This window comes from Urocampus carinirostris, chromosome 3 (genome assembly GCF_059441175.1).
Source record: "Urocampus carinirostris isolate Australia breed hairy pipefish chromosome 3, RoL_Ucar_1.0, whole genome shotgun sequence".
In the NCBI taxonomy this organism is placed as follows: domain Eukaryota; kingdom Metazoa; phylum Chordata; class Actinopteri; order Syngnathiformes; family Syngnathidae; genus Urocampus; species Urocampus carinirostris.
In genome coordinates, this window is record NC_142351.1 from 8,335,237 (window position 1) to 8,353,490 (window position 18,254).

Consider the following 18,254-nt stretch of genomic DNA (forward strand, 5'->3'; position numbering starts at 1 on the left):
GATACTTTATTCATCCCCGTAGGGAAATTCTTACTTCCAGCAGTCTACCCCGTTGTTTATTAACAGATGAACATGATGCCCTAGGGGTGCTTGTAGCGGAGTGGATGACGTCACGCGAGTCCAAAAGTTCGACATCCCTGCGGCAGATCTTTCTTTGTGAAAATCCAGGGATACACCACCTCGTGTTAGCAAGTCCGCCTCCTCTCCGATTCCCCCCGGCTTTCGTGTCTCTGCATAGCGGCGCTGAAGCCGGATAGCTCCGGGTAGCTCCGGGTGGCTACACGTTAGCGTCCGGAATGCTAAACGTGAGCCACGTTTCCGCAAAAACACAGCAACTGCGCTCCCTCTGCGCTTCGATGTTTTCCACCAGCACTTGATGATCTTATTTGGTCGTGAGTTCGCATTTACCATGATTACGGACGGTACCGAAGACTTATAACGCTGCTAGCCGCTTCGCTAGCTCCGGCTCTTCTTCCAGTAAAAATCAAGAGTTGCGTGACGCTGAATCCACGGACCGAGTACCGTATTTTCTGCACTATAGGGCGCACCGGGTTATAGGGCGCACCCCCAAAAAATAGTTTTTGGTCCTGTATCTTTCATAGATAAGGCGCACCGGATTATAAGGCGCTACAATGGGAACGTCGACAAAACATTCAGATGGTTCAGTCCAACTGATTACCCCCTTAACATTCCCAAAGCTTGCAAAGAAGCAAATACGTGTCGTAGACACGTGCGGATGCGGTGTCCGTACGATGTCACTCAAATGCATCGTTCCATCATTCGGAATGTTAAAGTCTTGGGATTCAAGAAATGCCAACCATTCCTTAGTTTCTATTTTCTTTTTCGCTCGCAACTTTACTGTGCATATGACAATAAACACTTGGAATTGAGGTTAATTCACTCAACTCATCATAGCAACATCAAAATCGTTCTAAAACAAGATACCGGGAAACTATAAAGCCGCATAACTCACCTAAGTTCTCACGTTCAATAATGATACGCAATCATGGTCTTCTTACAACCGTGAGTGAAGTAAATCCAGGAGAGTAGAATATTTACAAATACAGACTAATGAAACATGTTTCTTTATGGCGTCGTTTAGCAAGCTTGCTATTCAGTCATCTTTTTCGGCCAATTGCAGGGTTTGTTTTGGCCCTCTAGCCTATCCGAGGCTCCGAATAACTTCAGCCAATTGCGATCGATTTAACGGATGATTGACACATCTTTTTCGGCCGATTGCAGGGTTTGTTTTGGCCCTCTAGCCAATCCGAGGCTCCGAATAACTTCAGCCAATAGTGATCGATTCAAGTGATGATTGACACATTGGTTAGCCAATGAAACGCCGGTATATAAATCCCAGCATACACCGCGGACTACTCCACGTTCGGGGGAAAATCGAGTCGGCGGCTGTTGAGTAAGTTGCGAGACCTTGCGAATTTAATATTGAGCCATATGTAAGGCGCACTGTGTTATAAGGCGCATGGTCAGCTTTTGAAAAAAATTAAGACTTTTAGGTGCGCCTTATAGTGCGGAAAATACGGTGCGTTATTTGGGGCAAGTTACCTGAGTTGGCCGGGACGTCAGAAAGATGACTTTCTCCACACTGCCCAAGCAAAGACACTCGCAAACCTCCTTCATATTTTGGCTATTATTTCTTTCTTAAATGCAATAGTTGTACGAACTACTTTTCTTTTTTCACCTGTAGCCACTTTGCTGCTTGCACTGACTTTCTTCGAAGGCATAATTAGGGGTTAAAACACTCCGTTCACTGATATTAAAAACAAAAGCAAAAAGAAGTGTGCGGTCACGTGACAACAGTTCTTCACGAGAGGTGGGGGCAATCTACACCCGTACGCCGCTCAGCATCGCCCCTAGCGTACCGGCGTTCGAACTCCGATTTTTTTGACCGAACAGCGAAGCAAGAATTTCTCGAAATTTTTGGTCGGACACCGATTTGTTCGAACTGAGAGGCGTCCGAAAACCGAGGTTTCCACCGTATGACAAAAAGGCCCCTCGTTGCTTCGCGTTTCAGTTATCGCTGGTTCTGTCCTTTGCAAAAAATACAAGAAAACAACGGATGGTTCCTGCACCACCGAGGAACGTTTCGGGCAGCCAAGATTCAATTTGATTGGCCTGCAACTCTTGACTTGAGATCTCAAATTCCGATTGGCCAATTCATATCATAGAGCCTTTCATACTGTATCGTGACTGGGCACCTGTTCTGCGTAACCTGCATCTCGCTGAGAAGAGTATGTGTCCTGCTCCTTTTGTCATGACGCCTAAATCATGGGGATATCTGTACATGCAATTATATTATTGAGTATTTTGTGGTATGTTTTGTTGTGCGGTATTTTTTGTGTATTTTGTCACATGAAAATTTAAACGAGGGGGAAGGTCAAACTGGTAGAGTTTGATTGGTAGATTAGTAGATCTGTTGATCGCTAATCAACCGATAAGTGAAAAGCATTGGTAGTTTGACCCGTCACCTCATTTAATTCACATTTTGTTGTGACGAAATACACGAAAAGACAGAAATTAATGACTAAATTCACAAATTACATGATGAAATCACAAAATACCAACCTAAATAAATGACAAACTGATCTGGTCTAAACTGTCCTGGTCCTGAGGCAGCAAAGCAGCCCTAGACCATTTACTGTCCATGACTCCACTATAAGAAAAACACTGGCCAAATATGGCATCCATGGGAGAGTTCCCAGACGAAAACCACTGCTGACACAATTGGACACAAAGAGTCATCTCACATTTGCCAAAAAGCATCTTGATTATCCTCAAGAGTTTTGGAGACACATTCTTTGGAGTCAAGTAAAAATGGCACAGCAATTGACAGAAAGATCATGATGCCGACAGTAAAGCATGGTGGTAGCAGTGTGATGGTCTGGGTCTGCTTTGTTGCCTCACAAGAAGAAGAACTTGCTGTGGTTGTCGGAATAATGAATTCTGGTGCTTATCAGAAGATCCTGAAGGAGAATGTCCGGCCATTAGTTCGTGCCCACAACACACCAGCAAGTCCACAAAACAAAACTAAAGGTCTGGAGTGGCCAAGTCAAAGTCCGGATTTAAATCTAAGTTGGCAGTCCATGATATGAAACGATTTTGCAAAGAAGAGTGGGTCAAAACTCCTCCACAGCATTGTGAAAGACCCATTACCAATTATCATAACCTAATTCCTGTTTTTCTTGCCAAGGGTGGCCCAACTCGCTGTTAACTTCAGGGGGCAATTGCTTTTTCACATAAGGCCACTCAATTCAAGTCATGTTTATTTTGTGACGCCCTTAATCACAAAGAGTCTCAAAGAGCTGCACAGACCATACTATTGCAAACTACAGACTATTATGACACCATCCCATGATCTAAAACCTACATGAGGGCAAGGAAAAACTCAAAACCTCAGTCAAGTCATGTTTATTTGTGACACCCTTAATCACAAAGAGTCTCAAAGACCTGCACAGACCATACTATTGCAAATTAGAGACTATTATGACACCATCCCCTGATCTAAAACCTACATGAGGGCAAGGAAAACCTCAAAACCTCAGTCAAGTCATGTTTATTTGTGACGCCTTTAATCACAAAGAGTCTCAAAGGGCTGCACAGACCACAGACTATTGCAAACTACAGACTATTATGACACCATCCCCTGATCTAAAACCTACATGAGGGCAAGGAAAACCTCAAAACCTCAGTCAAGTCATGTTTATTTGTGACACCCTTAATCACAAAGAGTCTCAAAGACCTGCACAGACCATACTATTGCAAACTACAGACTATTATGACACCATCCCATGATCTAAAACCTACATGAGGGCAAGGAAAAACTCAAAACCTCAGTCAAGTCATGTTTATTTGTGACACCCTTAATCACAAAGAGTCTCAAAGACCTGCACAGACCATACTATTGCAAATTAGAGACTATTATGACACCATCCCCTGATCTAAAACCTACATGAGGGCAAGGAAAACCTCAAAACCTCAGTCAAGTCATGTTTATTTGTGACGCCTTTAATCACAAAGAGTCTCAAAGGGCTGCACAGACCACAGACTATTGCAAACTACAGACTATTATGACACCATCCCCTGATCTAAAACCTACATGAGGGCAAGGAAAAACTCAAAACCTCAGTCAAGTCATGTTTATTTGTGACGCCCTTAATCACTAAGAGTCTCAAAGGGCTGCACAGACCACAGATTATTCCAAACTACAGACTATTATGACACCATCCCCTGATCTAAAACCTACATGAGGGCAAGGAAAAACTCAAAACCTCAGTCAAGTCATGTTAGCTTGTGACGCCCTTAATCACAAGGAGTCTCAAAGTGATGCACGGACCACAGAACAACGCAATCTATTATGACACCATCCCCTGATCTAAAACCTACATGAGGGCAAGGGAAAACTCAAATACCTCAACATGATGAAAATGAAGAAACTTTAAGTCAAGTCCTGATTATTTGTGACACCCTTAATCACAAGGAGTCTCAAAGGGCTGCACAGACCACAGATTATTCCAAACTAAAGACTATTATGACACCATCCCCTGATCTAAAACCTACATGAGGGCGAGGGAAAACTCAAAAACCTCAACATGATGAAAATGAAGAAAGTTTAAGTCAAGTCCTGTTTATTTGTGACGCCCTTAATCACAAAGAGTCTCAAAGGGCTGCACAGACCACAGATTATTCCAAACTAAAGACTATTATGACACCATCCCCTGATCTAAAACCTACATGAGGGCAAGGGAAAACTCAAATACCTCAACATGATGAAAATGAAGAAACTTTAAGTCAAGTCCTGATTATTTGTGACACCCTTAATCACAAAGAGTCTCAAAGGGCTGCACAGACCACAGACTATTCCAAACTAAAGACTATTATGACACCATCCCCTGATCTAAAACCTACATGAGGGCGAGGGAAAACTCACAAACCTCAACATGATGAGAATGAAGAAACTTCAAGTCAAGTCCTGATTATTTGTGACACCCTTAATCACAAAGAGTCTCAAAGGGCTGCACAGACCACAGACTATTCCAAACTAAAGACTATTATGACACCATCCCCTGATCTAAAACCTACATGAGGGCGAGGGAAAACTCAAAAACCTCAACATGATGAAAATGAAGAAACTTCAAGTCAAGTCCTGATTATTTGTGACACCCTTAATCACAAGGAGTCTCAAAGGGCTGCACAGACCACAGACTATTCCAAACAATAGACTGTTATGACACCATCCCGTGATCTAAAACCTACATGAGGGCAAGGAAAAACCCAAAACCTCAGTCAAGTCATGGTAATTTGTGACGCCTTTAATCACAAAGAGTCTCAAAGGGCTGCACAGACCACAGACTATTGCAAACTACAGACTATTATGACACCATCCCCTGATCTAAAACCTACATGAGGGCAAGGAAAAACTCAAAACCTCAGTCAAGTCATGTTTATTTGTGACGCCCTTAATCACAAAGAGTCTCAAAGACCTGCACAGACCATACTATTGCAAATTAGAGACTATTATGACACCATCCCCTGATCTAACACCTACATGAGGGCAAGGAAAAACTCAAAACCTCAGTCAAGTCATGTGTATTTGTGACGCCCTTAATCACTAAGAGTCTCAAAGGGCTGCACAGACCACAGATTATTCCAAACTACAGACTATTATGACACCATCCCCTGATCTAAAACCTACATGAGGGCAAGGAAAAACTCAAAACCTCAGTCAAGTCATGTTAGCTTGTGACGCCCTTAATCACAAGGAGTCTCAAAGTGATGCACGGACCACAGACCAACGCAATCTATTTTGACACCATCCCCTGATCTAAAACCTACATGAGGGCGAGGGAAAACTCAAAAACCTCAACATGATGAGAATGAAGAAACTTCAAGTCAAGTCCTGATTATTTGTGACACCCTTTATCACAAAGAGTCTCAAAGGGCTGCACAGACCACAGACTATTCCAAACTAAAGACTATTATGACACCATCCCCTGATCTAAAACCTACATGAGGGCAAGGAAAAACTCAACACCTCAGTCAAGTCATGTTAATTTGTGACCCCCGTAATCACAAAGAGTCTCAAAGTGATGCACAGACCATACTATTGCAAACCACAGACTATTATGACACCATCCCCTGATCTAAAACCTACATGAGGGCAAATAATACACAGATACTGTCAACATAAAATACAGGTTATTCAGCCGGAAAGATTTTGATTTTCTCGTGCCCTAATAAATAGAATTAACTATGCAAAACTCCTACTTGTTTTAAATGCAGAAACTTTTGAATACTTTTAGTTCACACAGACTTTTTTTATTCGTATGAAAATGTTCGGATCACGTTTGCCAGAAATGTTTGACGAAAACTGTAAGCTACATCTGTATTCAGCGGACTTTATCCGCAAAATCCGCCAGGCTTCCCGTCGGTTTTCTGTCCGATTCCAGTTTTAGCCAAAAGAAAAAAGTCGGCAGGATGTCGAGCATGTGCTTTTATTTGATAAACAATAAACCCGGTTGGCCTTTTCTTCCCAAGCGTCACGCTGAGAACCGGACGACATTAATTCATCGAGACGTCCCCGTGGACATTTTGTCCCTTTTTTAGACCTGCTCAGTTATTTTAGATCCCAGACGGAAGAAGAACCATCACGCTTCACTAAAATGTCTTCATGGAAGAAAGAAACATAAAGTTATTTTCTGATTTTTTTTAAATTGAGGATTTCAAAATAAAACTGTTCTCCACGGGAGTGTTTGTCTTCATTGGATGCTGCGTGCAGATGTCCTAGATGTTGTTGTACTTCATGGGGATTTATGACCCTGAACACCGTGTCCGCAAATGACTTTTACTGCCCTGAATGTGAGTTCACGAGGGATTTACGGTAGAAAATTGTTCAAATTGTGGTTTATGGGTTATTTTTTTTAAAATCGAATCAAATCAAATTGATGCAAACCACTTTTTAGGCGATAAATTGAGTCTCTGAGTGTCAGGACCAGAACAGAAACAGAACCCACTTGCGTACGTTTCTCTCAGTTTTAATGGGAAGAAGGGGGAAGGATTGCACACACGATCCGGTGATCGCTGGAAGCTGAACGCGGAACTGGCCTTTCGATGGCGGTGCCGGGAGCGGAAAAAACAGGTCGGTAGCCGGGACAGGAGAGCGAAGCGTGGTCGGGATCAGCGACGAGTCGAAAGCCAGGAGAGAAGAGTAGACGTGGTCAAGATCAAAAAACGGGAAGCCGGGGAACGGACGGGAGCCAAAACAGGAGTGAGTCAGGGTCGGAAAGCTTGCCTAGAGTAAGCTGAGGTTTGCAGACGGACTGACAACAGGTGACAGAAAGGAGTGGGTTGAAATAGGGACAGGGAGCCAATCAGAGTGCTTCACATCAGCAATCATGACACTGAGTGCTGTATGAAAACATTCACCTACACACACAATGGTTAAAATACAATAAAAACAAAATCAATAGTAATAAAAAAATTAAATATGATAACGGTAAGGCACACAATTGGGACCTACTTAGCCTGACATTTTGGACAGCACCCAGTGTCAGGTACTTTTCATTTTCCACTATCACCTTTTCCCAGTTGATCCTGCTTTCTGAGGTTTGTTTTTTTCCCGGTTCTGACCGTTTGTTACTTTGTTGATTATTTCGTAATAAAATCCGTTTTTGAGCACCCTGCCTTTTCCCGCTTCCTGCGTTTGGGTCCACTGCAAAATCTCAATAAAATCACCCATTACTGGGCGCCAGGGTTGGGTAGGGTTACTTTAACTTGATTACTTTCAATGACTTTTGGATGACTCCAATACCAAATATGCTAATAAAAGACAAAAGAAACTAAATATGAATAAAATGATGACTTACAACACATGGTAAGCTTTCTCTCCTGGCTTTTAAAATGCGACAGAAACAAAATGAAAATAAATCCAAACAGCTTACCAACATCATTTTTGCCGTTCCATGTATTCCGTTACTCCCCAAGCCTGCACAAAATGTTGTAATTTTATTCATATTTAGTTTCTTTTGTCTTTTATTAGCATAGTTGGTATTGTAGTAATCCAAAAGTCATTAAAAGTAATCAAGTTAAAGTAACCCTACCCAACCCTGCGCATATCCGACAGATTGTGAAAAGCTGGCTATAGCAGACATTATTGGATCAGTTTTTCAACAAACGCCAGGCAAAAAGGGTAAATGCATATTTGTGTGGTTCGATGGCTGGCTCTCCTTTGATTGGACACACCTCTCCCAATTACAAACTTGATTAGGCGCCCTCTGGTGGACGGAGGTGCGACAGACACCTAATACAAAATCAATTTTTCTATATGATCAAGTAAGATACTGCATCATGCTGATTTTCAATAAACAGTATGAAAGGGGTATCAAAGAAGTATATCAATAAGGTTGACAATATGTCTCATCTCATCTCATCAGCCGTACCGCTTATCCTCATTAGGGTCGCGGGGGGGCTGGAGCCCATCCCAGCCATCTCCAGGCAGTGGGCAGGGGACACCCTGAACTGGGTGCCAGCCAATTGCAGGGCACTCAGGGACAGACAACTCATTCGCTCATTCACACCTAGGGACAATTTGGACCGGCCAATTCACCTGAAATGCATGTTTTTGGAATGTGGGAGGAAACCAGAGTGCCCGGAGGAAACCCACGCAAGCACGGGGAGAACATGCAAACGCCGCACAGGAAATCTGGAGCTGGATTTGAACCCACGCAGGAGGTTCCCAAGACATGAACTGTGCCGCACATGCGCTAACCACTGCGCCGCCGTGCTGCCTGCTTAAAATTTAATAAAATCAAAAGAAATATTAATACGTACAAAATATGATTATGAAAAGGCACAGAATAACCATGTGAGGAAAGAGACCTGACGGAGGGTCATCCACACTGATAGGGATGGCAGCAGACGGCCTCAGGATTTCAGCCATTGAACCACACCAATATGCATTTACCTTTTTGCCTGGCGTTTGTTGAAAAACTGATCCAATAATGTCTGCTATAGCCAGCTTTTCACAATCTGTCGGATATGCGCAGGGTTGGGTAGGGTTACTTTAACTTGATTACTTTTAATGACTTTTGGATTACTACAATACCAAATATGCTAATAAAAGACAAAAGAAACTCAATATGAATAAAATGACTAAATTTTGTGCAGGCTTGGGGAGTAACGGAATACATGGAACGGCAACAATGATGTTGGCAAGCTGTTTGGATTGGATTGTTTCTGTCCCATTTTAAAAGCCAGGAGAGAAAGCTTCCCACGTGTTGTGAGTCATCATTTTATTCATATTTAGTTCTTTTGTCTATTTGCATATTTGGTATTGGAGTCATCCAAAAGTAATTTAAAGTAATCAAGTTAAAGTAACCCTACCCAACCCTGGATATGCGTGAGGCAGACGTAGCGATAACCCCATTTGTCAACACTTTTTCCAGGTGATACCTTTCCATCATTTCCGAGACTTTGTTAAATTTTGCTAAAATGTCTTTAATTTGCGCTATCATGTCAGAAATCTTCCTCGTCTATGAACTCTGAACTGTGACGGCGACACGAAGAGCATGCTGGAAGCACGCATGCGCACAGAGTTGCCAGGCAGATTTAAAGCGATAGCCATTTTCTTTACTTTGGGGGAAACTCTTGGAAGGGCTAATAGCAGAGCGTGCTGTACTGTATTTTTGACTTCGTAACTAGAGGCGATATTTTCACGTTCAGGTATTTTCGTACGTAGACATTCTTAAGTAGAGGTACTACTGTATTCGAAGTGACACAGATCAAAACTTAATACCATATTAAAAAAGTGGGGCTTGAGCCTATCAAGGGTCCCTGCAGACCAAAGTGGTTGAATGTTGCTTCACCATTGGTTGGTTTTGGTCCTCACCCTAGGAACAGTCAACAAACCGCTGCCAAAGGACCTCGGAGACAACAAAATACATATTTTACACGGGCAGCACGGCGGCGCAGTGGTTAGTGCGTGTGCAGCACAGTTCAGAGGTCATGAGATCGAACCTTCCAGTGTGGAGTTTGCATGTTCTCCCTGTGCTTGCGGGGGCACTCAGGTTTCCTCCCACATTCCAAAAACATGCAAATTGTCTCTAAGTGTGAATGAGCAAGTCTGTCTCTGTGTGCCATGGGACTGGCTGGCAACCAATTCAGGGTGTCCCCTGCCCACTTCCCGAAGATATCTGGGATAGGCTCCAGCACCCCCGCGACCCTACTGAGGATAAGCGTTGCAGATAATGGATGGATATTTTACACATCAACATCTTATTGCTCTCATGCAAAGTGCACCAATGAGTAATAGAGTACCGTTTCCGTAGAATGCAAATTCATATTTACCGGAGAAGAGCACAAAAATAATACGTTTCGAATTTAGGACATTTTGCATACTGCTCTTAGTTTCGCTTTCTCTGAAAACACGTGGTCTGCTTGGCTGTTCCCTTAACTAAACGCCCTCCCCCCGTCAATGAGTCCTTTTGGGATTCTAAATCCCACAATTTCAAATCTTTTACCATTTTCCACCAACTCAAACACACAAAAAAAATCATAACATTTATTGGCCGAGTGTTGTGTTCTTACAATATCATTATATTAAACAGCTCAAGTAAGTGTCCCTGACTTTATAGGAGCACGTCGTAAACAACGGAAGAGCCAGATTGGAACCATTTGATTGGCTTGCCTAAGAAATGGGCGGACCTGTCAAAACAATCTCGATGGTGATTGGTTATTAGCAGGGCAAGCAATTTCCTCTTGACAACATCCTTACCAAAACGAGGAAGAAGCAACAGAAGGAGACAATCACAAAACTTCCCCTTTTTATTTCTTTTTTTCGACCAGAATATAAACGGTAGGTCCCTCCTATGTTTTATTTAGTGGTATGAAAATATGTCGCACTCACTCTTACTCTTTAAAATATAAAATAACTTTTGGAGTTATGGCGACGTAGTTCTGGAATACGACAGTTACGTAATAACGTCGGTTCAATAAAAGTAACGAATATAAGTACTACGGATTTTACGTAAGTAGCGTTTAAAGGTACAATATAGTATTAGGCGCGAATTGACTTTATTTTTTACAGTTTTACTTTCACTTTCTACATTTAAACGCACATTGATATTTTATTGTGAAAACGAAGTTATTAGTGAAGATAAAAAAATATAATATCGTATATTATCGACAACTACGAATTGCGTCAGTTTAGGACACAGGTGTTAAACAGGCGGCCCGCGGGCCAAATCAGGGCCGCTAAGGGATTGAATCCGGCCTGCGAGACAACACTCAGAGAAGTGCAAGAGAAAAACAAGCTGCATGTTGAAATATGTCAACTTGATGTTGCAGTCAGGTGCCTCTCACAAAGACACTGTACATATTTTTTTTTCTCTCTCTCTGTCTGTCTCTTTCACTCACTGTGTCTCTCTTTTTCTCTTCTTTTGTTGCTCTTTGTCTCTTTCTCTCTCTGTGTCTTTTAACCTCTTTTGCTCTAACTTCCTTTTTTCCTTTTCTCTTTCTCTCTTCATACCCTTTGCGCTTTCTTTTCTCTTTTCCCTCCTTCTGTCTCCCTATTTCTCTTTGGATTTCTTTCTTCCTCTCCCTTTCTTTCCCCCCTCTCTCACAACTTTTTATCTTTTGTTTCTCACGCTCTCTCTCTCCCTCTCTCTCTTTTTCTTTCTTTGTCCCGCCCTCTCTCCTTTCCCTCCCTCTTTCTCTTATTTCTTTATCTCTCTTTTTCTTTCTCTTTAATCTACTAGTCTGGCCCCTGACAGAATATTTGTTCTATCGTATGGCCCCCAAGTTAGGACATTGGTCAGCAACGCAAAATGTTGAAAGAGCCATATTGGACCAAGAAATCAAAAGCTGTCATTTGTCAGGACCCGAAAAAAAATAATTAAAAACCTTTATATAAGCCTTATATAATTATATTAGCCTACTATCAAAATGACTTAGTTGGATTCAGCACGTCCTGTGTAGAATGACTACTCTGTTTAATTTAGTTACTGTATTAAAGGGACTGTGTATTATTTAGCCCCCCCTGGTGGTAAAAAAAAAACTTCATTTGGAAAACAAACAAAACAATATTAGTTTATTTGGTAAGCAAACATATATGAACTGGAATAGAATAGAAATAATAGAATATACCTTTATTGTCATTGTTACAACATTGGAGATATTGTGACAACAAAATTGGACGTGTCACTCCAGGTCCACATTTCATGTAAACATGCATTTAAAAAAGATATTAGGCGGTCGAGAAATTTAAATTTATTTTTCTGCGCAGACTTTTTATTATTTCTTTTTCACAAAAAACGGAAACCTATTCAAAACATGTGCTCATTTTATGCGTCATCTTTGTTATATTCCGTGTTTCTCGTTTCTTTTCCTTTTTACTTCCTTGTCTTTCTTTTCGTCTTTTTCCCCTTTTTTTTTCCCTTTTTTATTTTATTTTCCCCCTTTTCCTTTCTTCTTTTTTTATCCCCTTCTTTGTTTTACTTTTCTTTCCCCTCAGTTTTGTACTTTCTTCCGGTTTGTCTTTTTTTCCTTTTTGGCCTTTTTTTTTTCTTCTCCTTTTTTCCTCCTTTCTTTCTCCGTGAAACGCTAAGCCCAAAAAATGAGGGGGAATAATTTTGTGTTCTGCTCACTTTGAGTCTCCGTAGTTTGTATTCTTCCTCGTGCTTTTTAGCACTTGTTTTCGGTTGAAATTAAAAAATGTATAAATTGGATCAATAATTCATTTTTACTTCCTTTATTTTATTTTCCCTTTCCCCCTATTTCTTTCCCTTTTATTTTTTTTCCTTTTCTCTTTTATTTTTCATATTTTTATTTTCTCCCCTTTTCCTTTCTTCTTTTTTATCCCCTGTTTTGTTTTACTTTTCTTTCCCCTCAGTTTTGTATTTTCTTTTCATTTTTTTCGGTTTGTCTTTTTTTCCTTCTTGGTCTTATTTTTTCTTCTCCTTTTTTCCTCCTTTCTTTCTCCATGAAACGCTAAGCCCAAAAAATGAGGGGGAATAATATTGTCTTCTGGTCACTTTGAGTCTCCGTAGTTTGTATTCTTCCTCGTGCTTTTTAGCACTTGTTTTCGGTTGAAATTAAAAAATGTATAAATTGGATCAATAATTCATTTTTACTTCCTTTATTTTATTTTCCCTTTCCCCCTATTTCTTTCCCTTTTATTTTTTTTCCTTTTCTCTTTTATTTTTCATATTTTTATTTTTCCCCTTTTCCTTTCTTCTTTTTTTATCCCCTGTTTTGTTTTACTTTTCTTTCCCCTCAGTTTTGTATTTTCTTTTCATTTTTTACGGTTTGTCTTTTTTTCCTTCTTGGTCTTATTTTTTCTTCTCCTTTTTTCCTCCTTTCTTTTTCCATGAAACGCTAAGCCCAAAAAATGAGGGGGAATAATATTGTCTTCTGGTCACTTTGAGTCTCCGTAGTTTGTATTCTTCCTCGTGCTTTTTAGCACTTGTTTTCGGTTGAAGTTAAAAAATGTATAAATCGGATCAATAATTCGTTTTCACTTCCTTTTTTTCTTTTCCTTTTCCCCTTTTCTTTCCCTTTTTTCTTTTCTTTTTTCCCTTATCTGTTTTATTTTTCATATTTTTATTTTTCCCTTTTCCTTTCTTCTTTTTTTATCCCCTGTTTTGTTTTACTTTTCTTTCCCCTCAGTTTTGTATTTTCTTTTCATTTTTTTCGGTTTGTCTTTTTTTCCTTCTTGGTCTTATTTTTCCTTCTCTTTTTTTCCTCCTTTCTTTCTCCATGAAACGCTAAGCCCAAAAAATGAGGGGGAATAATATTGTCTTCTGGTCACTTTGAGTCTCCGTAGTTTGTATTCTTCCTCGTGCTTTTTAGCACTTGTTTTCGGTTGAAATAAAAAATGTATAAATCAGATCAATAATTTGTTTTTACTTCCTTTTTTTCTTTTCCTTTTCCCCTTTTCTTTCCCTTTTTTTTTCTTTTTTCCCTTTTCTGTTTTACTTTTCATATTTTTATTTTTCCCCTTTTCCTTTCTTCTTTTTTTTATCCCCTGTTTTGTTTTACTTTTTTTTCCCCTCGGTTTTCCATTTTCTTTTAATTTTTTCAGGTTTCTCTTTTTCCCCTTTTTGGTCTTCTTTTCTCTTCTTTTTTCTCCTTTCTTTCTCTGTGAAACGCTAAGCCAAAAAATGTGGGGAAATAATATTGTGTTCTGGTCACTTTGAGTCTCTGTAGTTTGTATTCTTCCTTGTGCTTTTTAGCACTTGTTTTCAGTTAAAATAAAAATTGTATAAATCAAATCAATAAATGAAGCACATGTAGCACATTTATAGCCCCAATACTTAACAGAACATCAAGCTAGCCCAGAACTCGAACAAAGAAGAGATTGCATATTGTAGCTGGTGTTTGGCACCCTTCTTAAAGAGACAGTGCTTTTGATGTGAGGCCAGGGGTGCTTCTCCTCTTCTGTGTTTTCATAGTCTGTATTGCTAAGCAACATATTCCATCTGTATTACCCGTAAACAATTTTTCCCCACTCAAGTTGAATATGGTCACGTGTCGAGGCCGCTACGTTTGATTGGTCAAACATGGTAGAGCCTGGCGGAGTTCTGCATCAAAATAATTGCGCCTTAGCGGAGACAGACGGACAGGTACTTAAGTGGAGGGGGTTTATTAACAGGGTTGGGTAGGGTTACTTTAACTTTATTACTTTACAATTACTTTTGGATGACTCCAATACCAAATATGCTAATAAAAGACAAAAGAAACTAAATATGAATCAAATGATGACTCACAACACGTGGTAAGCTTTCTCTCCTGGCTTTGATCTCTCCTTTGGTTGGACACACCTCTCCCAATTACAAAATTAATTAGGCGCCCTCTGGTGGACGGAGGTGCGACAGACCCTAATACAAATTCCATTTTTCCATATGATCAAGTAATATGTTGTGGTCCATCATCATTTTATTCATATTTAGTTTCTTTTGTCTTTTATTATCATATTTGGTATTGGAGTCATCCAAAAGTCATTGAAAGTAATCAAGTTAAAGTAACCCTACCCAACCCTGTTTATTAAGTCACGAAGTAACAACTCCACGGTTGCCTAATGTAGCCGAGTAAAAGGTTTTTTTCTCCACAAATGTACTCAAGTAAAAGTATAGGGATTTCAAAATACTCCTAGAAGTACAAAATCTTCCAAAACTTACTCTAGTAAACAGAATAAATGTACTCTGTTACTCCCCACATCTGCTTCTAAGCATATTGTATATCATTTGCGCATTGGGAATGTATATCATATTCAAAGATTTAATATACTTTATTGCACTTTCTTCGTTTTTGTTTTGTGTCATAAGTCGAAATGTAATGTGATCTTTGGATAAGGTGGAAGGAGAAAATTATTTCACACATTTACATAGATAGATAGATACTTTATTCATTCCCATAGGGAAATTAACACTTCCAGCAGTATCCTTGTGTTGAAAAACAAAATAATAAAATAAAGATATAGAATACAAAAATACCCAATATAACGTTTTGCTACAGACCATGCGCCTTATAATACGGTGCGCCTTATATATGGATCAATATTGAGTCGCAAAGTCTTGCAACTAAGGAAAGCAGCCGCCGACTCGATTTTCCCCCGAAGGCGAAGTCGTCCGCGGTGTATGCTGGGATTTATATACCGGCGTTTCATTGGCTAACCAATGTGTCAATCATCATTTGAATCGATCGCTATTGGCTAAAGTTATTCGGAGCCTCGGATTGGCTATAGGGCCAAAACAAACCCTGCAATTGGCCGAAAAAGATGACTGAATAGCAAGCTTGCTAAACGACGCCATAAAGAAACATGTTTCATTAGTCTGTATTTGTAAATATTTGACTCTCCTGGATTTACTTCACTCACGGTTGTAAGAAGACCACGGTTGCGTATCATTATTGAACGTGAGAACTTAGGTGAGCTATGCGGCTTTATATTTTCCCGGTATCTTGTTTTAGAACGATTTTGATGTTGCTGTGATGAGTTGAGTGAATTCAACTCAATTCCAAGTGTTTATTGTCATATGCACAGTAAAGTTGCGAGCTAAAAAGAAAATAGAAACTAAGGAATGGTTGGCATTTCTTGAATCCCAAGACTTTAACCTTCCGAATGATATTTGGAACGACGCATTTGAGTGACATCGTACGGACACCGCATCCGCACGTGTCTACGACACGTATTTGCAAGCTTTGGGAATGTTAAGGGGGTAATCAGTTGGACTGAACCATCTGACTGTTTTGTCGACGTTCCCATTGTAGCGCCTTATAATCCGGTGCCTTATCTATGGAAGATATAGGACCAAAAACTATTTTTTTGGGGGTGCGCCCTATAGTGCGGAAAATACGGTACTTGTGACCTGGCGGAAAACGAAGTGAGTGTTTGAATCAAAACGTGAGTCATCTAAGTTGGAACGCACAAGCTTTCTTACTTTCTGTCTCTCTTAACTTTCTTTCTTCCTCGCTTTTTTGTTCTCGCTTCTCTTTTTTCTCCTCTCGTTCTTTCTTACTTACTTTCTCTTATATTTCTTTCTTCCTCTCTTTCTTTTGTTTTCTCTTCTGTTCCTCTTTTTTCTCCTCTCTCTCTGACTCTTTCCTTTCTCACTAACTTTCTGTCTTTCTTATCTTTCACTTTCTTCCTCTCTTTTTTCTTCTCACTTTGACTCTTTCTTACTCACTTTTTCTGTCATTCTCTTATCCTTCTTTCTTTCTCTCTTTTTTGTTCTCTTATCTCCTCTCTTTTTTACTTTTTTCTTTTCATTCTCACCTTCTCTCTTATCTTTATTTTTCCTTTCTTTTGTTGTCTCTTCTGTTCCTCTTTTTTCTCCTCTGACTTTTCTTTCTCACCAACTCTCTGTCTTTCTCTTTCTTCCTCTCTATTTTCTTCTCTCTTTGACTCTTTTTTTACTCACTTTCTTTCTGTCATTCTCTTATCATTCTCTTCCTCGCTTTTTTGTTCTCTTTTCTTTTTGACTTATTTCTTTCTCAACATCTCTCTTATCTTTCTCCTCTTTCTTTTGCGCCCTATAGTGCGGAAAATACGGTAATTGTAAAAATAATTGACTGATTCATCGACTACTAAAATAATACTTTCTATCATAAAATATTTGTTTTAAAGTTCGCTGAGGCCAAACACACAGTCGTCCCCGTTGGCGAAGCCTCGTAACTTCCCCGACCCCCTACCCAACAATTTAAGAATCACTGCTTCATTCAGATAACATTTCATTTGGATTTACCAATGTTGGGCATTTCAACTGTTTGTCCAGGAGATGGCGCAGTGGGGCCAGCTTCAGCTTCTGGATTCCAAATACCTGGAGCAAGTGGACCTTCTCTACGACGACTCCTTCCCGATGGACATCCGAGAGTATCTGAGCAAGTGGATCGAGGGCATCGACTGGTGATGTGACATACTCGCAATAACATCCTTTAGCCATAGAGTCAGGTTTGCTATCTCGAGTCCTTGCGGGATCAGTACTTGGTATCGTGGCGACTCAAGAGTCGAGAACCAGCACTGACCCTCTCTGAAAATCCTGGTAAACATATAACATATCTGTCAACAGTGCTCCCTCTAAGCTGGCACATTCTCTGCGCACAAGAAAATCTTGCCGGCGCACAAAAATCAGGGCTCAAAATTACTAATTAAGAAGCCACTTAAGTCAAAGTTACAGTGCATGAAGGTCAAAATACACTGGTTCCCCTGACGTTGTGTCCCAAATGCGTTATTTTGAAGTCGAGTCAGAGTAGAACGAAGTTGAGTAAAGTTAGTAGAGTTGGTCGAGAACCGGCTTCTTCGGCTCGGCTCACTCAAAGGAACCGGCTCTTTCGGGTCCTAAACGGCTCTTCGGGTTGTTTTTGCTTTTTTTCATCCCAACATGACCAAATATTATGTAAATTATGCACAAAATGACTTTAAAGAAAGGGTGAATAGAACAAAAAAGAAAAAAATACCAAAATGAAAAAGTAGTGAAAAGCTGGGAAAAAAAGGAGGAGAAAAAAGAAGGAAAAATTTAGAAAAAAGCCAGAAAAAAAGAAAAGAAAGAAATGTAGGAAAAAACGTAAACAGAGAACAAAAAGAAAAAAGTAACAGCTCGGAAAAAATAAACACAATGAGGTTTTTTTTTTAAAGGAATTTAAAAAAAGTAGAAAAAACACGGAAAAAATAAGAAAGTTTGTGTTGCACTCAAATAATTTCCAATGATATCAAGTGAATCTTGTTGCCAACATTGTTCTTCCCCTAA

The 18,254-nt window shown here is 40.0% G+C and overlaps 1 protein-coding gene across 1 annotated transcript in view; it reads left to right on the forward strand.

The window, feature by feature from the left end:
* Window positions 1-10,752: 10,752 nt before the first annotated feature.
* The window catches only part of stat1a (signal transducer and activator of transcription 1a), a 49,209-nt gene continuing 41,707 nt past the window's right edge, over window positions 10,753-18,254 (forward strand). Inside the window, exons 1-2 of the mRNA XM_088330553.1 lie at window positions 10,753-10,867; window positions 17,283-17,413. Of these exons, the coding sequence (XP_088186679.1) occupies window positions 17,286-17,413 (128 nt within the window). The 5' untranslated portion in view covers window positions 10,753-10,867; window positions 17,283-17,285. The remainder of the gene's footprint in view (window positions 10,868-17,282; window positions 17,414-18,254) is intronic.